This window comes from Cricetulus griseus, chromosome 7, assembly GCF_003668045.3.
Source record: "Cricetulus griseus strain 17A/GY chromosome 7, alternate assembly CriGri-PICRH-1.0, whole genome shotgun sequence".
NCBI classification, from domain to species: domain Eukaryota; kingdom Metazoa; phylum Chordata; class Mammalia; order Rodentia; family Cricetidae; genus Cricetulus; species Cricetulus griseus.
Genome location: NC_048600.1, coordinates 11839508 through 11865339, shown reverse-complemented (window position 1 = coordinate 11865339; position 25832 = coordinate 11839508). Strand labels below are relative to the sequence as shown.

General features: G+C 49.4%; 1 protein-coding gene across 1 annotated transcript in view; it reads left to right on the top strand.

Annotated features, from left to right (window-relative positions):
- The first annotated feature begins 1147 nt into the window (after window positions 1-1147).
- The window catches only part of Togaram2 (TOG array regulator of axonemal microtubules 2), a 51270-nt gene continuing 26585 nt past the window's right edge, over window positions 1148-25832 (top strand). Inside the window, 12 exon segments of the mRNA XM_035447946.1 lie at window positions 1148-1175; window positions 3200-3313; window positions 5013-5297; window positions 6362-6573; window positions 7245-7435; window positions 11899-11945; window positions 14376-14533; window positions 17456-17606; window positions 17941-18105; window positions 21409-21562; window positions 22509-22614; window positions 23763-23998. Of these exon segments, the coding sequence (XP_035303837.1) occupies window positions 1148-1175; window positions 3200-3313; window positions 5013-5297; window positions 6362-6573; window positions 7245-7435; window positions 11899-11945; window positions 14376-14533; window positions 17456-17606; window positions 17941-18105; window positions 21409-21562; window positions 22509-22614; window positions 23763-23998 (1847 nt within the window).

The window sequence follows — 25832 nt, the reverse complement described above, 5'->3', positions numbered from 1 at the left end:
ACAGGGCTGGGTTAGGGCTTGGGTCTGGGGAGCTGGCTGAGCCTCTCAGTCAACCTGTTGGGCCAGACATTGCTGTGGATTCCCCTGCCTTCTGGGGCCCGGGCAGGGTCTATGGCAGGCTGGTTTCCAGGCAGAAGGCAGGGTTCTCAGTTCCCGAGCTGTGGTTTGTTGCTCAACATAAGGAAGCTGTTACAGTGTTCTTGCCTGTCCCCAGATGGCATCTGGAGGGAAACACTCTCAGGAGTGTGACACTGGGAGGCCCAACTCTATCATTAAGTAGGTCTGGCCATGCCTAGCCTCCATCTGTTACCCTGTTTCAAGAAGGAATGCATAAAACTGTGTGGAGTTGCAGAGCTTGCAATGAGACCTCTGTCAAAGGGAAAGTGAAGTCCAGTCAGGGGCAAGAGCTGGTGACTGACCCGAAGGCTTGAGGGAGGGGAGGAAGAGGCTCAGAGTGGCCAAGCTGAGGTAAACAAAATGGTCAAGGTGGCTAAGAGGGTTAGGGATGTAGCTTGTTCAATGAGTTGAGAACAAGCACCATGCTCTTCTTGCTGGTACAGACAGGCCTAACCTGAAAAACAAAAACAAAAAAACCCAAAAAACTTGGAGCACCAGTGTTGGGGAGATGTCACCAATATCCCAAACTTTAGCTCAGGAGCAGCATACAACACAGGCTCCAGGCAGCTGCTGAGGAAAGGGTTTTGGAAGAAAATAGAAAGTTCTAGAAAAGAGTGATGGAATTACACCTTCCCCGAGGCTTGAAGGTGATTGTGCTCCATTGAGAATCCTCATAATGAGCTCCTCCCCAGGGTCACATGGCCTTGGGACTCTGGAAATGGGGCATTTCTGAGAGAGGACAAAGGGCAGGAAAGACATGGTGACCTGGGCCTGGGCCAGGCATTGATCTTTCACCTTAGCCAGGCTTTAGCTCTGGTAGATTGCTGCAGAGAGTTTAAAAGTGTTTCTCTCTCTCTCTCTGTCTCTCTCTCTGTCTGTCTGTCTGTCTCTCTCTCTCTCTCTCTCTCTCATCTCACAGGGCCCTGGATGCCACAGGCTAGCACCCTTTGGACCCCTGAGGCCTGCACTCAGGGCCCAGGGACAACTGCCACCTCCAGACAGCCTGGTGGGCACCTTCCCCACCCAGGTCATGGACATCCGTGATGATGTCCCTCCAGGTAGGGAACCTTGATGGGCTGGGAACATTCCTTTGGTAGTTCAGGGGTCACACTCAGCCAGATAGCCACATGCTGATCCTGGTTGTCCTGACTTCAGTGGCCTTGACTGTTGGCCTGCAAAGCTCCCGGGCCTGCAGGGGTCTCCAGCTGGCTTTGTGTCTGCTCTGAAACAGTGGGTTGGTTCCTTGAAGGGTTAATTCCACCTTGTGGTTGTGAACCTGTGGGTGGCTGGGTCAGGAGACAGTCCAGGCACTCTGGTTTCAGGTGGAAACTGAGGGATTTGCCCCTGCCCCAGATGAACTGCATATGACTGTCAAGTGTGGAGTTACTACTAACCTTGGATGGGCGCAGGTGTAGGGGGTGCATCTCCAGGTGACCTTGGGAAAGTAGATAGCAGCTGGGAGATCTTCCCCACATCTCTACCCACCCGACCCCATGATCTCTCTTTCTTGAAACAAAAACAAACAAAAATAAACAAACAACAAAAACAAAAATGAAGAAGACAAAAAAAAAGAAGAAAAAAAAGAAAATCCAGACCAAAAAAAGAAAATCCAAATGAAACAAAAAGCACACAACAATAACAACTACAAACCATGGAGTTCATTCTGTGTTGGCCGACTACTCCTGAATGGAGCTTGCCCTGGAGCGTGGTTGATGTATCCAGTGTCACTTGATTGGAGAAAACTGATTTTCCCTTTCCTAGCAGGCATCAGTTGCAGATAGCTTCCTGGTTGGGGGTGTGCTAACTTGGTTAGGTGTCCTAACACCTAACTTTGTGTCCACTTCCCTTCTCAGGGCTGGGATTTTGTCGGGTTTGAATATGCACAGGCCTTGTGTGTGCTGTCACAATCCCTGTGAGTTGGTATGCATGTCAACCTTGTTGTGTCTTGGAGTCATCCACTTCCTCTGGCTCTCACAACCTTTCTACCTCTTCTTCCATGTGGATCCCTGAGCCTTTAAAGGAGGGATTTGATGAAGGCATCTCTTTTAGGATTGAGTGTTCCAAGGTCACTCTCTGTACACTGTCCAGTCGTGGGTCTCTGTATTAAATCCCATCCACTTCAAGAAGTTTCTCTGAGGAGGGATCTGATCTATGGGTATAGCACCATGCCATTAGGAGTCATTTATTGCTGTTTCTTTAGCAGTAGGCTTGATGAAGACTTCTTATAGGAGTGGTCCCCTAGCCACCTCTCTCTTCTTTCCCTGGCTTCTGCTCTGGTTCCTCTCCTACTGGGAAGCCTTCTCATCTCTTCCCTTACTAGGACTTACTGTGTCATTGCTTATTCTTCATCATCTGTCTGCCACTGGCCTTCCAGTGATAGTAAGGAGTACTGGGTCAGCCTTGCAACCCTCTGGCCAATGTGTACAGGCCAGAATCCCTGCACCGTACAGGCACTAGGAATGAAGGGTGCCATTTGTTAAGCCAGAGAGGCTGTGGAGGGAAGACTATAGATTACTGCTTGAGGCCTTCTGAGGGTGAGGCAGGTAATAAATGCTTTGAATCAGGGCTTTGCCAAGACCAAGGCTTCTCTGGTAAAGGAGTTACCTGTAATGGGTACCAGAGGGTGGCCCAGGGAGAACACTGAGATACACTGTGACAGAGGCTGAAGAAATACATAACTAAAGGGCTTGACCCAAAGCTAGAAGGAGCTAGAGAGCAGACAGATGGAGAAAGCAGAGGTAGAGGGAGAGAGGGGGAGAGAGGGGGGAGGGAGGGAGGGAGGGAGAGAAGGAGGGGAAGAAATCAGGCGTGAGAGAAGAAGTAGGAAGAACTTGATGAGAGAAGGATGCTAGGGGGGCCTGGGCTGGTAGGCTTTATGGGACTTCTTTGAGGTCACTGCCTGGCTGGTACCCCCATTAAAGGACCAGGCTCTGGTGTGAGGACCAGGACCTCCCCTTTGTTCTTCTAACAGAGATCCCAAGTGCAGAATGGTAGTGGGTAATGTACTCCTATCCTTCCTTTATACCCTAGTTTTGGCCACAGAGGACTCAGAGGTACTGTTATTTTGTGATTCTTTTCCCAGCCAAAGTTCTGGCTCCAGTGGCTGTGTATTGTGGGAGTGTTCCTCGGACTAGTGTTGGGCTCCGAGTGCCCCCACCTGGAAGCATCGACTCTAGTCTTCTTGCTTATGGCGAAGGTAAGAACCTGGCCTGGTGACTGGGTCACACCAAATGGCCCTGGTGGCCTCTCTGGGGTCTTTGGCATGGGAGATGAGATGATCTTCTAGAAAGTACCCTGGCAAGGCCACTGACCACAGAGCTGGAACCCAGCCTGGAGGAGGATGCAATGGTATCTGGATGGTCGGACATTCTCAAACTATTTAGCAGGTGTTTTTGTATCATGGTCCTTGTTTAAAATGCTCCTAGAGACTAATTTTAGTCTCTAGGTGGAGGAAGTTGAGGAGCAGAGTTCAAAGTCATCCTCAGCCACACAATGGGTTTGACACTAACCTGGGTTACATGGACTCTATCTAAAAGAAAAAAAAATTAAAAGCTGGAAATTATGTGCTTGTGACCATTTAAATCTAACAAGACATTTATTTACCAACTTTTATATGTGTGGAGTGATGCCTAGTTTTAAAAGTTATTTTAATTAAGGAGTAGAGATGAAACAAAACAAAAAGAAACAGAACCACTGAAACAAAAAGTAAAAGAAACAAACGAAAGTCTCCTTAGGTGATGAGGGTCATTGTGGGAGACCCCAGGGATGGGAAGGTGGTGCTCTTGGTATGGATTAGTTCTTCTGGGAACCTGGGACCCCTCAAACTCCAGCAGGACAGGGCTGGTCTCCCCAGAGGCCTGCATCTTGGGCTTAGGAAGGCACCAGAGGCATGAATAGTAGGAGATGGAGCATGGCAGTCCTGCTCTGATGCTTGCCTTCACTCCACTCAGTCCCCCTGTCACCTTCTGCTCTGGGACTCTCTGCTCCATTGACTAGCTATAGACTGCTTAAGGCAGGGCTCAGTCCCTTTGCTCTGAGTGGAAGCCACCATGGTTCTGGGAACTTGTGTTATTTCAGGGTTGTGGTTGGTCTGGGAGTTTGGCTGTCCTTGGGTTGTATGCCAGTTGCAGTCCAACTTTTGAGCATCAGGTCTTAGCATTTATGTCCAGAGACTCCAAGATGTGAAACAATATGGAAGTGCCTCTACAAGCTCCATGCCCACAATTCCCCTTGCTCTTCTAGGTTCTAGGACCATCTGGGCACCATAGTTCACCAACACCTTCCACATCACCACTCACAACAGCAAGTGCATTGAACATTTCTCTCTATAACTTAGGGCACATTTCATATTTATCTTGAACCTATTAACAGCATATCATATTGAAAGTCCCTTAATCACAAAGGCTGTGCTCTACTCATCTCTGTCCCTCCACTGATTGGACAATACACTGCACACTGACAGTGTCTATTGAATGCTAGGTGAATGAGAAATTGCATGGCTTGAAGTCTACATGTGAGCTTGACTTGTTCTGAAGACCCAGATTGTCCTCTGAATCCATGTTTAATATTGTCAGTCCTCTAAAGTCCTGTCCTGGAGTCTGCTGGATGCATTTCCTGGGCAGACAACCATTTTTGTTTGTTTTTTTTAATGTATTATCATTTCTTGCTCATTCTGCAATAAGGCTGCATATGGATCCCCTTTTATTCCCCTTTTATTCTCGTTCAGGGTTAGGTGTCTCATGGCACCACTAATCTATAAATGGCCCCCAGGAATGACCGAAACGCAGAATGACTGGGTTCATCAGGCATATGGCTGGCTGTTCTAACAAGTTTGCTGGTGCCTGGTGCCACCTTGGGTCTTGGTTGAGAAGCCATTGTGTCTCTGTTTCTCCCAGTCTCTCTGCAGCCAGTGTCAAATGTCCTAAGCAGTGAGAAGCCATCACAGCTCTTGAGTGGACACAAGGTCCAGGATAGCCTCACAGTGGATGCTCCTTTGAAAGGCTGGCAGGCCAGGAATGGCTACCCCAGGAACCTCGGAGTTCTGCCCTTGGGGCCCCACCCTGTGGGAGCTATCCCCTCCCTGGAATCAGAGGCCAGCAGTGTGGCCCGGGACACCATCCAGATTAAGGACAAGCTCAAGAAGAGGCGGCTCTCAGAAGGCATGGCAGCATCTTCTCAAGGTGAGCGTGACCCGGCCACCACCTTCTCTGAGGTCAAGCACCCCAGGCCACCCAGGCTATGAGGATCAGTCAGCGTTTGGGCTCTTGGAGGACTGCTGGGGCTGGTCAGTAGTCGGCTTCTACTGACGGGGTGCTGCTTTGTGGGACAGGCAGGGGGCAGAAAGGATGAAGTGTAAAGAATGCTGGGAGAGGAGCAGCATGTCTTTCAGGCTAGGTTAGGAATGTCAAGGCAGCTCTACCCACATCGGTATCTGAGGAAGAGGTGGGAAGGGAGAAGGAATTGATCAGTCCCTGTGTCTGCCTGGCACCAGGTTTGCATTTTGTGTAAGTGCACAGAATGACCGGGATTCACCAGGCACTCTGCTGACATTCTATGGGTCTATTCCTTGAGTCTTAGTGGATATCTTATTACGTTCACATCTCTGACCAGCACCCAGAGCAGAAACAACTGAAGGGAAGAAAGGTTTATTTTGGCCCATGCTTCCAAGCTGGGGTGGGGAAGGCAGGGCGGGGGGGCAGCTCCATTCACAGCAGTGGGTACGTGTGTCTGAGGCTGTTCACAAACCAGGAAGCCGAGGCTGGACCCAGGGTCTGGGTTGTAACCTTCAAAGTTCTCTCCCGAGTGACCCACTTCTGCCCTCCTCCAGCTGGGCCTCATCTCCTAAAGCCTCCACAGTTGCTCCAAATAGCACAGCCAGCTGGGGAGAATGTGCTCCAGACATGAATGTGAGGAGGGACATTTTAGATCTGAAGTTATGAACAAGCAGAGTCACACAGCTTCTAGCCAGGGCCAGCTGTCCCCTCTCTTATCCCACCACTGCTCTTGTCTTTCTACCCGTGCCCTCTTTGACTTTGATGTTCATTTCTACCTAATTCTATGGAAATGAAAAGGGACCCTCACAACTGCTCTTCTGATGGGTGTTGGCATAGAGCTGGAGGGAGCCCTGCTCTCTCCCCTCAGCGTCTCTGCTTCTCCCAGGACACAAGTCCTAGGTTAGCATGGCAATCCTCCTCAGCTCCCCATGCTCCAGATGCTAACTCATTCCGAATCTTACCTTGCTCACTCTCTCTAGGTCCTGGAGGAGGTCCCAAAGGAGTTCCTCTGAGGAGTACCATCCCCCGTACCACCTCACAGAGGCTGCTGAGGGTGGCCAGGCCAATGCCTCCCATCCAGAGCATCCCCACCACCCCTGAGGCCAGCAGTGCCAAGGAGAAGGACCTGGACCCTCCTGGGGGCAGACAGGTTCTCCAGGACTTGGGAGCCAGTGCCCAGGAGGTAAAGAGACTCCACTGCCCCGGGGTCTTTACTGCAGTTACCCTACCTGCTTTTCTTTACAAACTCTTGTCCCATGCTCTGTGCATCTCTGCCAGTGTCTCAGGACAGCCTTAAAGATCAGGATGGCTTCGAGAGATGCAAGGCTGTCATTTCACTTCTCCCCATAGTGTTTCAGACCTCCACGGCTGGCCCGGGAGTTTGGCTGGAGGGCAGGGGATTGCCCGAGAGATACAGGGGCTACAAGACTGTCCATCTTGGAGTTGGTGGCCCCCAGGATTTCCCTGGTATTCATGTCTCAGGACTTGCCTAGTTTTCTGGTCATCTCTTGTTTAATGCCAGTGATTGGCATGAGGGACCACCGCCCCCACTGACCCTATTTTGTACATCTGTAAAAGCAGAACTTTGAATTGGGTACTTTAGAGGGTCCCTTCCTGCTCTGATAGTCATAGATTCTTCTGAAATGAGAAGATTAAAAAAAATCCAAATGGTAATAAAAACAACAGAAGAACTTGTCAATCTTCCCACCTGGAGTGACTGGGAAAGACTGGCCTTTGCAGAGGGGCTGGGTTGGGCTAAGAGACCCTTTCCCCAGCTGTCTCCTGGCAGGAGACACTCCGTGTGAGGTCACCAGGAGTTGAACATACAAGGACCAGGCTCCCTTCCCCTTCCAGGTACAGATCTCCAGGCAATACCTGCATTGCAATGATGAGAAGATGCTCAAGTCTCTAGGAGGCATCGTGATCCCGCCCATTCCGAAGACCCGGCTGCCCACAGGGACCTCTTCCTGCAGGCCCGACTCCCTACCCAGCCCCTTGGGTCCAGGTCAGGATGTGCTTGTGGGACCAAGGGCTCCACAAATGCGGTAAGGGGCCAACTTCAAATCTCAGGTCTGTTTGTAGTCATCTCTCCTGTAACTTGTGCACCTCCTCATCCCTCTTGGGTTCCTCATTGCTGAGTCACCATGGTAGGCACAGCTTTGAGGCACCAGGTTAGGATAAGGTAAAATGCCCCACCCACAAGCCCTAGACTCGTGGAGGCTATAGCACAGAGGTTGGGGCTTCTCTGATCCATGAAGGCATACGTGACAACTGATGTGGGTGGCCTGTTTTTTAGTTTCTTAATGTTTATGGTTGCTATAGTGATGAATAAAGTACAAATTGTTTTAGGGTATGGTGGATCTTTACTACTATGCATTTTCTTAACTGATAGATACTAAATCCACTACCATTAGCATGTATATATGAGTATGCTCATGTATGTACATGTTTGTGTATGCATATGCGTGAGTATATGGGCTTTGCATAAAACTTTTGAACTTAAAGAGGAGTTCTTCATACCCAGAAACAGTTGGGGCAGGGGCTCTGAGTTGTTATGAGTCTTATAAAGAAGACAGGCAGAGCCTTCTAAATGGCTCTCAGCATCCAATGGCCAGCTCAGACATGTCAGAGTGAGCGAGTAAGAATTCATATACACATGCCTGTGAGTGTATGCTTGTGATCATGTTTGTATATGTGTGTGAGTATGTATACACACATGTGAGTGTATATGTCTCTGAATGTATGTGTGAGTATATGCTCATGAGCCTGGCTCTCCTAGTATGGTGCATTAGTTTTTTTTTTTTTTTTTCTATCACCATGATAAAAACCACAGGACCAAGGCAAGTTATAGAAGAAAGAGTTTATTTGCACTTGTAGTTCCAGAGGGGTGAGAGTCCATTGTGGTGGGGAAGCATCAGGCATGGTGGCACAGGATGCTGAGAGCTCACATCTTGGTCCTCAAGTAGGAAGCAGATTGAAAGCACAGGGAATAGCTTTTGAAACCCCAAAGTGTTCCTCCTGCAACGCCATGCCTCCAAACCTATCCAAACATTGCCACCCTCCCTGGACCAAGTATTCCAACACTGAGACTATGGCGGCGCGGGGCGGGGGGGGGGTGTTTCTCACCTAAACCGCTACGTAGAGTTGTCATACCCTCTTTCCACATTTCTTTGGCCAGATGTCCCAGACAGGAGTCTCCTATTTCTCTCCTGTTTCCTTGATCTCCTGTCCCCTGCACTGCCTTTTCCTCTGTATACACCACCTCCCCATTTTTCTCCGGCCTTGCTGGGATGTGGGAACGAGTCCATGCACCTGCTCCTGATGGCAGCTCTCTTTTCACTTTCACACGCAGGTGAACCTGCTCCTCCGGACCCGCCTTCCTTACTGTTGGACATTCCTCTTTATACCCAGATTCCTCTCCTCTCTACAGCATTAATGGTGGAGTTCTTGCTCTGCCCAGGTCCTTTCCTCCCATCTCATGACTTAACTTTCTTGTATCTTTTGGGCTGTGGCCAGCCCTCGGACTTTTTCCTTCCTCTCCTCTCTGGTTTGACCCCTGTCTTCACCTTCCAGGGAGTCTCCTACATGTTCCTTTTCATCTGTCACTTAAATTTACCCCTCCTGGAAAACTTCTGGTTATCTTCTGGAGCCTTTACCTGTGCCCATGACCTCTGGGATCAGGGGCTCTGGGTGACTTTGCCGTGGCCTGGCCTCTCTCCCTGGAGACCCACACTCTCCCTGGGAACCTCTGGTTTCTCATGGGAGATGCTGGTCAGGATTAGAGGAAGTAGGGAGAAAGGGAGTGTAAGATGTTACCATGGCAACATGAGGCACCTTGTACTTCCCCAAATTGCCCTTCCATGGAGGAGCTGCCCTTTGCCTGCACCTTCAGCAGTCTGGCTCTGGCTTCCTGTGCCCTTGGTTCCCCACAGACTGCCCCTCCCCCACAACAACAGAATGCACAGAAATGCCCACCTGGTTCTTGTCCCTGCCGTTCCCTCCCACTTTGCACTTCTAGCTGCTTCATAGCTTCACCCCAGAGGTCCTTATCTGCCCCTCGCTGTCCAGCCTCACCCGTCAGTCCCCATACACCCTTTATGACATTCTCCTCCATCTCTTGCTGCCAGCAGCTTTTGAGAGCAGCCTTCTTGGTTTGATCCCAGGGAGCACCTCACCCTCCTCCTGTGTTACACACAGGGAGCACCTCACCCTCCTCCTGTGTTACACACAGGGAGCACCTCACCCTCCTCCTGTGCTATACACAGGGAGCACCTCACCCTCCTCCTGTGCTACGTACAGGGAGCACCTCACCCTCCTCCTGTGCTACGTACAGGGAGCACCTCACCCTCCTCCTGTGTTACACACAGGGAGCACCTCACCCTCCTCCTGTGTTACACACAGGGAGCACCTCACCCTCCTCTTGTATTACACACAGGGAGCACCTCACCCTCCTCCTGTGTTACACACAGGGAGCACCTCACCCTCCTCCTGTGTTACACACAGGGAGCACCTCACCCTCCTCTTGTATTACACACAGGGAGCACCTCACCCTCCTCCTGTGTTACACACAGGGAGCACCTCACCCTCCTCTTGTATTACACACAGGGAGCACCTCACCCTCCTCTTGTATTACACACAGGGAGCACCTCACCCTCCTCCTGTGTTACACACAGGGAGCACTTCACCCTCCTCTTGTATTACACACAGGGAGCACCTCACCCTCCTCCTGTGTTACACACAGGGAGCACCTCACCCTCCTCTTGTATTACACACAGGGAGCACCTCACCCTCCTCCTGTGTTACACACAGGGAGCACCTCACCGCTTCCTGTGCTATATACAGGGTCCATCTCACACCTTTGTGGGCCGGCTGATTCCTGAACCAAAGCCTCACTTCCTATGTGGCACTTTTCTATCCTGTACAACCATACTGTCCTTCCATCCCTGCCTCACCTGGCTTTTATGACCGGCAAGTGGCCACCTCTGCTTTGTTCATATGACATAGACTGCCCACCTACCTTTCATTGTTTCATTGATTTAACTGACAAACCTTGGCTACTTAAAAAGATTCTTGTTTCTTTTTTATGTTTCTTCATTTTATTTATTTTTTCTTGTTTAAACCTCATTCTGTTCTTTAATTTGGCACTTTATAAGACAGGAGCTGAATCTCAAAAGCCTTTGATTCTAAGGTCAGTGCTTGCCATGAATTAGTCACATAGTAAACTCCTGCCTTATGCTGTCCATCTGCAATTCTGTAAGGCTGTCTAGTAAATGGATGGAAGCATCATTCTATTGCCACTTCATTCATTCATTCATTCATTCATTCACCTACCGAATCATTTATTTACTTAAAAACTATTAAGCACCCACTATCTGCTAGGTGCTTTGGAAACCAGGGTGAATAAGTCTTTGGTGATGAGAGAGACGTGTTTGCAAATCACTGAGTCCAAGTCCAGTGAGACTGGAGGTAGGCAGAAGGCTGACCACCATGTTGGGAAGCCCAACAGAAAAGTGTCTCAATCAAGCTGGGATGCTTTCTTAGAGGAATTTTGAAGGGGAGACAGTGTAAGATGGAGGAGAAAGATACACAGGGAGGAATGACATAGAAGACACTGCTTGTGAGATAGGCTCAGCTTGTCTGGGGGCCCTATAAATGCCCTATCTTGAAGCAACGAGGTGTCATCAAAAGCTCTTAGATGTGGGGATTAGACAATCTCTGACTTTAGAAGGTCACTGTGGGGCTGGGTCGATGGTTTGGCAGGTAAAGCATTTGCAGTGTAATCTTGAGAGCTGATGGCCATCATGGCCCATCCTATGACCCCAGTGTGTGAGAGGTAGAGATGGACTCCTCAGGGCAAGCTGGGTAGCCACTCTAGCTGAAACAGTGAGTTTTGGGTTCAGTGAGAGACCCTGCCTCAAAACATAAGGGGGAGAGTGATGGAGGGAGACATTCAGCTTCTACCTTGAGCCTCCAGACACACACACACACACTTGTATGTGCATCTTCCATGCATGCACCCCCACAATGAAACGCTGATACAAACAGTCATGTACAACATATACACACATTTTAAAAAATGTATGGTGAGCAATGGGGAGAAGGAGAGATGGCTTAGCAGCTAAAACACTTGCCATGAAGCATAGGCCAAAGAAGGGGCTGTGTCAGAACTGAGGGGAGAGGTTCTAGGTCTTCCATTCAGGTAGAGTCAAAGACATGGATCTAGTTTAAGACAGCAGTTTTCATGTGGATGCTGTTGCCTAGGAAACAGATGATTGCACTGCCAGGGAACTGCCTAGCACCTGTGCCTGGACTCCCAGCCTAGCCTGGCAGATAATCAACTAATCCAGTCTTTGTGTAAGGAGCTACATCTCCTGCCACTCTGGCAGGAAAACCAGCCCCATTTCTCTGTCCGTCTCACTGTCTCCCACCTTGGAGCAACCCCAGGCTTCTCGCTGCAGTGTCTCTGGCTAACTGGATCTCATACAGTTCTTTTCTCTCTTCCTTTAAGGCTGACTTGTGAGAATGGGTCTCTGGAGAAGACCCCTACATCTCTGGGTACGTATTCCCATGAACACTCATCTTGTTTCTGTTCTTTGCATCCATGGATTGGGTTATGGAATTTGGCCATTAGAGACCAGAGGATCCCTCATTTCACAGGCAGATGGGGAATATATCACCAAACTATAGAGTGGTGACAAGCTTGTACCAGACACTAGGAAGGCAGCAGCTCTTATTGGCATCTACTCTACTGAGCACCAGGGTGCACACCAGCTCATGTAGCTCATGACAGTCCAGACTAGGGAGATATGCTGTTCCTTTTTGGTGAACCAGGTGAAGCGGGCTGAGTAGTTTGATCCAGGCCACCTTGATGTTTACTGAGCTCCCAATACTGCTCGCAGAGCCTGAAAAGCAGCCGGGTCACAATTGCACTGGGGTTGCACCGGGACAGGGTGGGCCTGACTCACCAAGCAGAGGCTGCTTGCTTTGTGGTAAGCATATTGACATGTCCTCACTTTACAGAGCGTGACAGTAAACCACCTCTTGCAAACCTCAGACAGTTGCTCTTAGCAAATTCAAAGGTCAGGAGAGCAGGCCAACCTGGGTGCAAGTGGGAGAAGAGAAGCTTTCTAGAAGCAGGAGGGAGAGGTAAAGAGAAGCAGGGAGAAGGGAGGGGAATGAATGTAGAAGGTCATCCCTTTGGGGCTCGTGATCTGCCTGGGAGAGGCCATGGCTGGAGAGTGATTAGGAGGCAGGAAAAGAGGCTACAGCCCATGAGGGGCACGCTGAGCTCAGGCTGCTTTGCTTACTGGCAGGAGGGTAACCAACTTCCTGGAAGGTCCCTGACTAATTAGCTCAGCAAGGTGAGGCAGCTGGCGGAGTCACAGGCTGTTGTCCAGGACACTCTGGGATAAGATACTGAGCTGGGCGTGAGAGGCAGGCTTGGCAGGGATGCCTCAATGGCTGATGCTTCTCCTGCCTCCCTGGTTCAGTTGTGTGGGATGTCCCTGGGATGCCTGAGGGGATGCACACGATACCTGTATGTCTTCATGAGCTAGCCCTCAGGTGGCTGGCGTGGGTGTTTGGGTCAGGAGACCATGTCACCAGGTGTCCATGAACAGGGACAGTCTGCTCAGACAGGCTTTCTAGGTGTCCCTTGCGAGTGTAGGTGAGAAATTGGATATATACATGATCTTAGCTCACAGTTTGTCTCAGGCTGTCAGCTGGGGGTGACATTGTATACAGTAAGGACTGCCACGCTGTCTCAAGTCTTGTGGCTTTCTCACAGATGCCATCCTGAACATCTGCATCTTACCCCCATCTTTGACTTCTTAGCCCTTCTCCACTGTCACAAAGCAGAAGGACCCTTTATGAAGACATGGGTGAGGCAGAGGAACTGGTGATCAAAGAGCTGTGCAAAAACACAGACACAAAATGCCCTTTCCAGTCCCGAGTACCCCCAAGTGGCAGCCCCACTTCCAATGAACCCCTGGTTAGCTGGCTCTCTCCAGGTGATGAATGGCCAAATTTAGGGGCAGGAGAAAATTAAGGAACCCATTCCTATTCTGTCTCTATTTAAAACGATGTACCTTTAAATCCATTGACTGGAACAGCTGACCTGAACATCGGGGAACTCTTGCTCCCCAGACTGATAGCTGGGATACCAGCATGGGACTGATCCAGACCCCAGGAACATGGGTTTCAGTGAGGAAACCTCGGAAATCTACGGGACCTCCTGTAGAAGTTCAGTACTTATCCCTAGCATAGGTGTGGACTTTGGGAGCCCATTCCACATAGAGGAATACTCCCTGAGCTAAGACACATGGGGGTGGGCCTAGGCCCTATCCCAAAGGATATGATAGATTCTGATGACACCCTATGGAAGGCCTCACCATCCAGGGGGAGCAGAAAGGATATGTGATAGGTAGGGTTTTAGTTGGGGGGGTGGTAAGGGAGGACAGGAGGGAGAAGGGAACTGGGATTGTCATGTAAAATAATTTTGTTTCTAATTCAAATAAAAAATAAATCCATTGACTGGGAAAATATAGAGTGATGATAAGATTCTATGGAATTGGTATTTGGAAATGAAGGTTGTTGGGCCTCAGTTTTCCCAACTGTAAAGTGGTAGGGATGGTCTAGTTTTCAAAAATTCTCTGGCCCCTTCTAGTTCTGCTGGAGTGGCATCAACAGGTGTGTTTTATTTGACTCTGTTTTCCCACCCTCTGTCCTCTTAGAATAAAATATCCAGTGCTTGCTTTCTGAATAAGTGCGTGAATGAGTGAATGAATGGAGAATGACAAGGCCCTTGGTATTCTTGGCAATGCTACTTTAGGGAATAAACCTAATTTCCCTGTTAGGGAAGTGTGTGCCAGAGGGACGGAGGAATGAGGACTTGCACAGTCAAGTCCATCAGCCACAGGGTCAGGGACCCATTAACAGCCCGTGGTGCCACTGTCCTCAGCTCTGTCCCTGCTCTTGACTTCTCAGAGCCAAAGCCTTTGGTCCCAGCTGTCAAAGCCAAGTCTGCTGAAGGCCCCCCAATGTCCCTGGCTTCATCACAGTCCACCTCTACTCCAACAACATTCTCCCCGAGCCATGCCAAAGAAGCCCACTCCCTGGTGAGCGAAGACCAGAAGGACCAGAAGGTACCAGGGGAATGACAGGAGGAAAAACTGAGGTCCAACTGGCTGGATGCAAGCATGCTTCTAAAATCTGCTGGGGGGGGGCAGCTGGTGGGGAATAAGGCAGAGCCAAGAACTGCCAAAGCTGTTTCCCCAAGCACTTAAGCCCTCCTGTGGACAGTTTGTTTGGGGAGGAACTGCAGAGAGCAAGAGAAGCTGGGGTGGGGGCATGGGGTGCTGAGGATGAGAGTGGGGGCTGGGAACAGGGAAGAATGCAGATGGAAGGAGAGCAGGAAGGACAGAAGAAGGTCGCATGTGGGCTGCAGGGAGCGGGATGCTGGACAGAGCCCAGAAGGCTTGGATGAAGCAGGCTGAGTAATTTGAACTGACCTCCAAGATAGCAGCCGAGAGGCAGCTGACTCAGAGACTCGTGGGCCAAAGCTGCCCTTGACAGGCTGACAAATACCTTGCACTTGGAAGGTGACCTTCCGGAGGAGGTGGCTTCTCTTTCCTGATTGAGATGAAATTAGTCAAACTCACAGAGCTGTTGTGGGATCCTCATGTTTGTCCTTTGAAAAAGCCATGGCAGCAGCTCAGCTTTGCAACAGATGTGAAAGGCCTGCCCTCAGAGTGTGCTTGTCACAGCCAGAGATGCCTTACTGACAACACCTACTGAGGGTGGCCATGGAAAGTCTCTGTGTGACTTGACTTTATTCTGCAGCCTGCTTCAGCCACTCACTCCATGGTCATTCCACAGGCCTGGACAAGTGGTTTTGTCCCCCCCTATTATCCCAACTCCAAGGTCCCACTTGTCACCACCATCCCTGTTCTGGCTCCATCCCCCACTGCTCCAGCATTAGCCTTGGGCTGCTTTCTTGTATTAGTGACATTCGTTCGCCCCGAGTCCAGATCACTCCTAGCAGCCCAATGGCTCTCTGTTAGCCTTTTCGTCTTAACATCACAACCCCCACTCCGCACAACTCCTGTTTCTCCTGAGCACACTCCAGTCTGGGAGGGAGTCTCACTCCCCATTGCCCCACTGAGGTCCCAAATGCCACATCTCAATCCTCTCCTGCCTTGCACCAGCTTTGACCTAGTTTGTGACATGTCCCCTCTTCAACTTTCCACTGAAGATGGAGGTGAGAAAGGAGGTGGTCCTGATATTCACGATAGACAGCTCATCTCCATCTTTTGTACACTCCTCCATCTTCTCGGCCTGTAGACACTGAAGACCCTAGGGCTCAGTCTTCTGGTCTCTGGGCTATTTAATTATCTCAGAATGTGTGCTCTAGTCCAAGGTACCAACAACTGTGTCTAAAGTATGGCAGTCTAAAGATTGTCAAAATCCTTATCATACCTCTGAAGACAGAGGTTTCCGTTCTGCCAGGTCCCGCTGCCCTTCAGCCCCAAATAAACACACGGATGCGATATTAATTATAAAACATTTGGCTGATGGCTTAGGCTTCTTATTGGCTCTGTCTTAGTTATTAACCTATAACTACTAATCTATGTATTTCTATATGGCCTTATCTTACCAGAGAACACCTAGCGCATCCCATCTTCCCAGTCTCTTCATGGCATCTCTTTTCGGCTTCTCTCTGCCTCTCTCCCCAACATTCTCCTTGTCTCCTAGCCCCGTCTATCTTCTTGCCTCTCCTGGCCAGTCAGTGTTTTATTCATCAACCAATAAGAGAAACATATATACAGAATAACATCCAGCATCACTACTTAAATATCTAATTAAGTTCTAAACCTACCATGCCTACTCTTGAATCCTTACATCACAGAGTCCCCACCTAGCAGATGACAATTCCTAGCTTCTCAGGCTCCAAATCCCAGGTGCACTTTTGGATTGTCTTCCTCTCTCTCCCTATATTTTATATGCCAGCAGAACCAACTCTACTTGCAAACAGTTTTTGTGCTCCACTGTCCCCATGCTCTCCCTTTAGACTGGTCCTCCCTAATCCCCATTTTGGCATGGATGTTCCATTATTCTCTAATGTTTTTCCATGCTCTTGAGTGTAGTAGTCAGTGTGGTCTTTGGGAAACAGAAGTCAAAATGTTCTATGGTTGTTGGTAGCATCACTGGGTGAAGCTGGATGAAGGGCACATGGGGTTTTCATCCCAGTTTTATAACTTCTCCCCCCTTCCCCTTTTTTTGAGACAGAGTCTCACTATACAGCTCTGATTGTCCTAGAACTCACTATGTAGACCAGGTTGCCCTCAAACTCACAAAGATCTGCCTGCCTCTGCCTCCCAAGTTATGGAATTAAAGGCACAAGCCACTACACCTGGCTCCATTTTTACTTCTTAGGAATATCAAGCTATTTAAAGATAAAATGTTATGAAAATACAGCCTTTGGAGAAACTGCTTTCCTCAAATGGAAGTTGGATCCTGTCACATCCCTGCTCAGGACTTTAAATGACCTCTATGTCCTGAGGAAAAGCCTGAGCCCTTGTCATGGGCCCTAAAAATCAGTGTGAGATGTAGCCTGTCACTTCCTGGCCTGCTTTAACTCAGGGTGCTCCCACTTATGCTAGGCATACCCCAACCTCAGTGACTTTGTGGTCATTCAGCTAAAACACCTCTCTCCTCAAAACTACTTGGCCTGCTATGTCTCTTTCTGTTTGTCTCCACTAAAATTTCCCCCTGAAGGAAGCCCCCTATCTACGGGGTTTCTTACCCAAAGTCAAAGCCACCATCTCTGTTGCTCTGCTTTTCTTCTAGCATATCTCATATGGCATACAGACAGGTTGATTGTTTATTTATTGTCTGTGCCCCACCCCTGCCCTGAAGCTCCCAGGAGACCAGGACTTAACTCTGTTTTGTTCCCTCTGGAGCAGTGGCTGACACATAGGAGGTAGCCTTGTGTTTCATGACTAAATGAATGAAGGTGTAGAAAGGCTGTCTCCAAGGTTAATGACATTTCCTTGACCTTGTTCCAGGTCCAAGTCACCATTTCCAAGTCTGCCCAGGAAAAGATGCGGCTGAAGCAGATGAAGGAGATGGAGCTGCTTCGGAGGGCAAAGGAGCCTGAGCTGGAGAAGGAACTGCCTTCCCAGGGCTTGGGCACATGGAGAACTTCAGCAAAGGAAGGTACTGGTGCTCTGGGTGGGAGCACTGGTGCTCTGGGTGGGAGCACTGGTGCACTGGGTGGGAGCATTGGTGCACTGGGTGGGAGCACTGGTGCACTGGGTGGGAGCACTGGTGCACTGGATGGGTGTCTCCACTGGGGAAGCCTCCTGGACAACTCTGGAGCTCACAACCTTCCAAAGGAGGGGCGAGCCACATCTCCTTTCTTTCCCCATCCTGAGACAGGACAGGGAGTCATGTCCACTCCCTTGTCACCTGCTGATGCACACATATCCACAGAAACTTGATGCCAAGGAGGTGGAGGACCTCCTTAGCATAGGATTTTTTTTTCCCACAGGCCTCCTTCCTTTGCGGGGCAGTGGAACCCTTTCTGTGCCTACTGGGCTGAGTAGTCCACGCAGAAATAACACTGGAGTCCTCCTGAGGAAGCGGGCCAACAGAGCCTCCCTGCCCAGCATCCCTGTCAGTAAGCAGGAGCCCAGCTTTGCCCGCCATGCATCAGGTGGGACTTGACCTCTACGTGGGTCATCTCTGGGTGCTCTGGGGTAGCCTAGGCCAGGGAGACCTAGGCTACCTGTCTTTGTCATGTTGTCCATACTCATCTTACTAAGAGAGAGAGTCTGGGGCCCATAATTATCCATGGACCAGGCTAGGGGGTTCAAGATGGCTCATCTAGCAAATAGATGGCTAAACAGTTCTACCAGCCTAGTGTGACGTGTCTTAGAAGCCATCAGTATATGAGGACCAAAGATGCTGGCAAGGAACTTCCCTGGGGGCTCAGGGAAGATCTTGGCGGCCTGCCTGTGACTTCATACTGTTGGGGTTAGATGGGGGTGGCTAGGACCAAGGAATCTGTAGATGTGGCGAGGACATCTCAGGGAACTGGGGAAAGCCCTGTCCTACTTTCAAAGGAATCTCACTTTTTTAAGTAAAGGTTGAAATTAGTCATTCTGATTCAGATTTCCTGTCACGTGGCAGATAATGATGGCCAGCTAAAGCAGAGCTTTTGAAGTATTTTTGACTCACTTCCCTTTCCCATTCTTTGTGTCTTTTCAGTTGTGTCAAATAAAAAGCCTTCAATTGGGGCTTTGTTTTCAGTATCTATCATTTTATTGTTATCACTTGTGTGACAGGTCTTGCTATGTGGCCCTTGATCTTTGTACCTTGGCCTCTCAGGTGCTAGGGTCACAGGCCTTCATCTTTGGTTTTGCTTTTTGTTTCAACAGAAAGACCCACATTTAGGCTCAGAGGCTTCAGAAGCTAAATTTCATAGCTGGGGTTTTCAAGATTATTCCACTCTTATAAAAACTATAGTCTGTCACAAGCAACACTAGTTTACCTACTATGACTGTGACCTAAAATTCCCTTTAAAATAAATTTATTTAGGATCTATAAAGATGCTTAATTCAAAGGGAAGTACAAAAGAGATGAAAATTATAGGTAATTAGGAGATACAGCTGGCCAGGGCTTTAGCTTAGTGTGCAGCACAGAACTACATGTGCAAGGCCTGGCTTTATCTCTCTGTCTCTCTGTGTGTGCTGTCTCTGTCTGTCTGTCTGTCTGTCTGTCTGTTTCTCTGTCTCTTGCTCTCTGGTGAGAGATGGAGAGAATGCACTGGGGTTGACAGATGCCCTCCTCAACAGTGATGACTGGTGAGGCAGCACCGTCCTGTGTGCCCTGTGGCCTGGGTTTTGTGTGTGAGAGAGTGAATCACACATGTGATCCGTCTAATCCACCCCTCTCACTTTGTAGACAGCAGAGTGGAGAACCCAAGATTCAAGTCACCCACAGAGATGGTGGGCCTCCAGCCGTTGGCTGCTGAGTCTTGATCCAGTATGGTCTGCTACTGTCTCATTACTGAAGCTATGCATGCTTGTGAGCAGATGGGTTGATTAGGAAAGGGCAATGTCTTTGGCCTCCCTGGAAGCTGAGTGTGAATCCTCTTTCTCTTCCCTCCCTCGACAGTCACTGGAGTGTCACTTAAGTGGCTTTTATCATTTACATCTGCACCTAGTTTTTGGCCTGTCTGAAAATGATGGAATTTCAGGACTGGAAACTTGGTTGTCTTCACATCCTTAATGAACTTTGTGAGATTCCAGCCTGTCTCAGGGGACCATGAGCTGGGAGACCAGCTCACTTGCATTTCTTCAGTGCTCTCTCTCTCTCTCTCTCTCTCTCTCTCTGTGTGTGTGTGTGTGTGTGTGTATGTGTGTGTGTGTGTGTGCACATGCATGCTCGAGTGTGTGTACCGAGAATGGAAATTCCTGGGCCACTTGTGGGAAGGCATTCTCATGAGCACTGTAGAGAAGCTGGTAGGCGAGGGGCAGCTAAGACAAAATCAACACAAACCCTAGAGGCTAGAATTTGGAGTGACCCCTGCAGGGCCCTGTAGTCTGTATGTGTTTCTATGTGCAATTATGTGCTTAAATTCTAGGTGGGAGTTCAATGATGTTGGAGGGTGTTGTGGAGGGAGGGTGTGTACTAGGAGGCTGGTGCGGAACTACATCATCAGATATCCAGGAGGCTAAAATAAGAAGATTGAATGTTCAAGGCCAGGCTGGATGATTTAGTGAGACCTTGTCTAGAGATAAAAAGTAAAGAGGGTTGGTGATATAGCTCAGTGCTACAGTTCTTGCCTGGCATGTTGGAAGGTTATGAGTTCAATCTCCAGTAAAATGCACACATACACCCCCCCCCCACAGGCTCACATATATGCTCACACACACTCACATATATGCTTACACATGTTCATACACATGCTTACACACACACTCACAACATGTTCACACACATGTATATACACACACATGCTCATACATATGCCCTCTCTCACATAATATGCTCAATAAACACACACACACACACACACACACACACACACACACACTCACAAATGTACCCAGATCCAGGATCTCCTGGGTGTACTATAGTGAAAGTCATTCTGGGGGAGGGGAACCAGGTAACCCTCACAGCAGAACTAGCCAGGAAGAGACACATGGTGGAGAGAGCTCAGTGCTGGCTGTATGATAGAGGAATTGAGGGGCTGTGCTGTGTCTCTGAAATTCCTTCTGGTTCTTCTAGAATTTTGTGATTCTAGCATCTATTCACCAGAAAGAAAACAGGTTCTGTTCTTTGCCTCTGTGTTTTTCTCTGTGTATGTGTCTGTCTGTTTCTCTCTGTGTCTGTCTGTCTGTCTTAACTGAACCCAGAGCCTCACAAATGCTAGGCAAGCATTCTATACCTCAGCCATTCCTGTTTTCTGTCAGTCCTTGAAAGCGGTGCCACATCTTGACCCTGCAGGTGACAATCTCCTCCAATCTTTTCCCTGCCCTCTGCCTTCCTCAGCTATCTGCTGGAGTGCTTCCTGCTCAGGTACTCTCACAAGGGGAGGGATGGCTGGAGCAAAGGGATAGAGGTTAATGGGTCAGAGTGAGCTTAAAATACTATCAAGTGAGCAGGAAGTCTTTCAGCGACTCATTGTGTCACATCCCAGCCAAGGGAGGGAAGAACTGGAGGCGAGTCACAGGCTCAGCGGGCTTCCACGTGACGCCCAGCTGTCAGTGTGTTCCTAATGCAAAAAGGCTAGCACTGGTATAAACAATAGGTGGAAAGTCAGGGCAAGTTAGGCATAAATGCTAACTTTGCCATCTCAGGCTCTTCTCCCTGTGTGGGGGGCTGCACTGAGGGTCAGGCTCAGTGGCTCTGTGTGTGTGTGTGTGTGTGTGTGTGTGTGTGTGTGTGTGTACGCAGACACACACTTCTCCATCCTCCTGGGTGAAGCTTGCTGTCTCTTCCTCCCATGCAGCTAACTCATTACCTGCTGTGCTCACCTTGGGCTCTCCTGAATGGGAGGAAGAGGAGGAGGAGGCGGATCTTCGGGCCTTCAGGGAGTTGAGGCCCTTCTCAAATCCAGAGTTGGGACTGACGGATGCCCTTCAGTGCCTCCACAGTAATGACTGGTGAGGGGGCACCTTTGTTGTATGGCCTGTGGCTTGGGCTGTGGGAGGTTATTTAGGAGGGATACAGAATAGCTCCAGCCCCACAATGTCCCTCCTCCCTTACCCCTAGGGTCTGCTGCTATGGAAAAAGTGTGTGTGTGTGTGTGTGTGTGTGTGTGTGTGTGTGTGTGTGTGTGTGTGCATGCAGATGTGCAAGCACACATGTAGGTTCATGTGTGTGGTATCTCTAACTTCTTGTACATGCCCTGGGCCCTTCCAAGTAGTCCTGTGTATTGTTCTGTGATTTTGAGCCAAGCATGACCACTAGGAATTTGACTACAGAACAAAGAGACGGAGGAAAGCCACAGCTTTATTCCTCTACATCAAGTTTATTATTTTATGTGTTTTAAAACAGGGTCTCATGTATACCAGACTGTCCTTGAATTTACTAAGAATAACCTTGAGCTTCTGATCCTTCTGCCTCAGCCTCCTGAGTTCGGACAGGGATGACAGCCATGTGCCACCATGTGCAGTCTATGTGGTGTTGGGCCTCGTGCATGCTAGGCAAGAATTTGACTAACAAAGATATATCGCCATCTAAATCAAGTTTAGTATGAGTGTCCTCCCACTATGCAAATGAGACATATGAGCTCAGTCACTAGTGAAGCAGTGGCCCAGACACTTGTAAAAACCTTCCAATCTTCAGGCCTCACTTCAAGCAACTTCTTGGCATTGTCTGTCTTGTGTCGAAGACCCAAATAGGTCCTGGGTGACCAGAGTGGAGGGCCAGGCAAGAGCCCTTAAACCAGCTTATATTGACCTACTAGGACCCCAAGCCTGGGTGTTGTCACCCTAGAAACAAACCCTCCTTCTGAGGCCATGCAATCACACCCTGCTGGGGGTTGTCTGCAGAGAAACAGGACTCCACCCTCCTCCCCCCTGTGACAGGCCTGGCCTTGCTTCTCAGGCAAATGAAGGAGAAGGGCCTGGCAAGCATCCAGCGCCTGGCAGCTTGTCACTCGGAGGTCCTTGGTACCCGGCTGCATGATGTGTCCTTGGCAGTGACTGCGGAGGTGAGGCCTCCCCACAGCTTCTGTATCTTCTTCTTCCCCTAATTATACCCCTTCCTGTCACAGCTGTTCAGGTGAGTAACACCTCAGCCATGAGAGACTATGTCTCTCTGGAGCATGGCCATCTCTGCTTATTCATCAGCCTTCAGTCACTGAGGTAGGGAGGTCCCCATCCATCCCTGGGATATCAGACCTGAGACCCAGGTTTTCTTTATCTGCAATCTTGTAATATTTGGGAGTTGAAGCATTTGGAGTCCTGCATTCCCATTTGTCACTGTCCATTGTCTTCTCTGGTTGCAATGTCTAACGAGGGTTGGAGTACTCTGGGTTGATCCTCAATCTCAGGGCTATTGTAGCATATCCCAAGGCTTAGATCTCAGCCTAGGTCCTGCCCTGAGAGCCTGTAACATGAGCTTGATCCCTGTAGAGGCCAGCCTACACCCTCGGGAACAGACTGCTCTAGCAAGGGTGGGGTGGTTATGAATACAGGGGACATTGTGTCCATACTTGACTGGGAATGCATCATGTGATTGAGGGTTGGTTTCTTCCTCTGCAGAGTGAGTGTGGTGTGAAGAACAAAGAAACGTTTCTGTAAATGTGCTGTATCCCTTCTTTTCTTGAGAGAAGCAGCCTAAGGGAGGAAAGATTTTGCCTCATGGTTTCAGGGGTATTTCAGTCTATCATGGCAGGGAAGGCATGGCAAATGATAATGTGGTTATGGCAGATATAGCTAACAGAGAGCCCAGAGGAATGGGGGCGGGGCTAGAACAAAGGCCTGCCCCTATCGATCTACTTGCATTGGTTAGGCTCCTCCTCCTGAAAGTTCCCCATCTTCCTAAAATAGCACCAACAACTGGGGAACAAGTGTTCATAACATGGACCTGGAGGGAAAGTTTCAAATTTAAAGCAAATGTACAAACTTCAGATAATGTTGAAAATGGAATTAATAGTTTCGATGATAACAAAGTGGGATATGATGATAACAAAATGAGGCTGTTCTGCCCAAAGACACTGAAAGGTTTTCATTTCTAGTGTGGCAAAGGATGAGGGCCTCGGCACAAGTGAGGAGGCAGCAGAGGGGGCCGCACAGTGTGTTCAGAACCTTGAAAAGGTACAGCTGTCCTGGAGGCCCCTTCTCCTCTCTCTCCAAGGTCACCAACCTCCGCTCCAAGGTATCCCGCCTGGCCATCAGCACCCTGGGAGACCTCTTCCGGTCTTTGAAGAAGAGCATGGACCAGGAGGCTGAGGAGATTGCCCGCTGCCTTCTGCATAAGATGGGAAACACCAGCGAGTTCATCCAGCGGGCAGCCAACCGGGCTCTGGGTGCCATGGTGGAAAATGTGACCCCTGCCCGTGCATTGGTGGCTCTCACATCTGCGGGTGTCTAGTATGTGGTGTGTGTGTGTGTGTGTGTGTGTGTGTGTGTGTGTGTGTGTGTGTGTGTGTAAGAGAGAGAGGGGTGGGGGCTGGCATATGCAGTGAGCAGAGAAGGATGGGAGAAAGGGACCGGGAGGGAGGAAGCAGAAATCATGGCTGTAGAGGCTCTCTTGGGATGCCAGGGGTCAGCATGCTAAGGCATCCATGTAAGGCTTTAGAGAGAGTGTCTCACACATTTAGTAGAGGGAGCAAAACCCTGTATCCCGTGGGCTCCTGCTACCCTTCCTAGGCTAGGCTGTGGAGAATGGGGAAAGTGTGGGTGGAAGGAGAGAGTGATGTTGTTCTGCTTAGTGGTCATGGCAACGCTTGGGAGACAGGGTTGTAGAAGCAGCCTCAGCTGTTCCCTGGGGGCTCCTGCCCCTCTCAGGGGAGCATTGGTTTTTTTTTTTTTTTCTTGCTGAAACATGGACAAGCAAGGAGAGCCAGGGACAAAACTGGCCTCTCTCAGGAGAGAGGTGATGGGCTACGTTTAGAGCCAGATTTACTTTCCCTTAAGTCAAAACCAAATCAATAGCAAAACCAAAGACCTTTCCCAAGCCCTTCCTTCCACAGGGCAAAACACCTCTCAGTTCCCGTAAGTCAATCATCACAGAGGCACAGGCTTCTCAGCCTACCCAGAGCCCTCTGCTCCTGCCAGCACACCCTGCCTATTGGGTGTGGGAAGCATAGGCTGCTCCTGGACCAAACGACCTGGACTCACCCCTTACATTGTCACATCACCTCTCTAGGCCTTTGCTTCCTCAGCTGATGGAGATAACAATGGTGTCTTTTCCCTGAAGTGGTTGTGAGGAGTCAATGAATAGCTTCATGATACAGCATGCAGAACAATGCCTGCTTTCTCTAGCATTACGGAACACTGGCAGTGGCTGGATGACTTGGGGGAAATGGTGCCTTTTCTAGATTTTTCTCTTTGTCTCAGCTTCCTTGCAGTACGATGGCAGCAGCAACTCATGGTTTCTGGGAGATAATGGATAAGATGAGCTTGGCATGATGCCTGGAATAGGGGGTGTGACCACTGATCTCTGTCAACAAGGACCAGGATAGACTGTTCTCAAGATGCCCAGAACAGGGCTTATATGTTTGAGTCACCTGGGAACCTTGCTAATATGACACCAATGCATAGACTTGTGGGTCACACTGAGTAGGGAGAGATTTGACGTTCTGCTTTATGTCCACAGCAGGTGGGCACTGTGTATGCTTCTGTGTGGAACATGCCAGAACTGCCTGGTAGTCTGTGAACACACAAGCCTTATTTGAAAGAGGCAACACTTTGATGGGTTTCTCCCATCAGAGGTCAGGTTCCACTTGTTAAGTGACCAACGTGTACCCCACTGCTGTTGGATGTTTTTATTCTTTGCTCTTTTGGATCTTTGAGGGGCCCACCACCCAGCTCCCAAGTAAATCACGCACGGAGGCTTATTATTACTTATAAATGCCTGGCTTTACTTAGCTTGGCTTTTTTCTAGCCAGCTTTTCTTAACTTAAATTATTCCCATCTACCTTTTACCTCTGGACTGTTTTATTTTCTTACTTCCATAATCTTACTTTCGCTCTTACTCCATGGCTGGCTGTGTGGCTGGGCGATGACCCCCATAATCTTACTTTCACTCTTACTCCATGGCTGGCTGTGTGGCTGGGCGATGGCCCCTTCTTTTCTCATTCCTTGATCTCTCTTCTCCCAGATTTCTCCTCTATTTATTCTCTCTGCCTGTCAGCCCCACCTATCCTTTCTCCTGCCTGGCTATTGGCTATTCAGCTCTTTATTAGACCAATCAGGTGTTTTA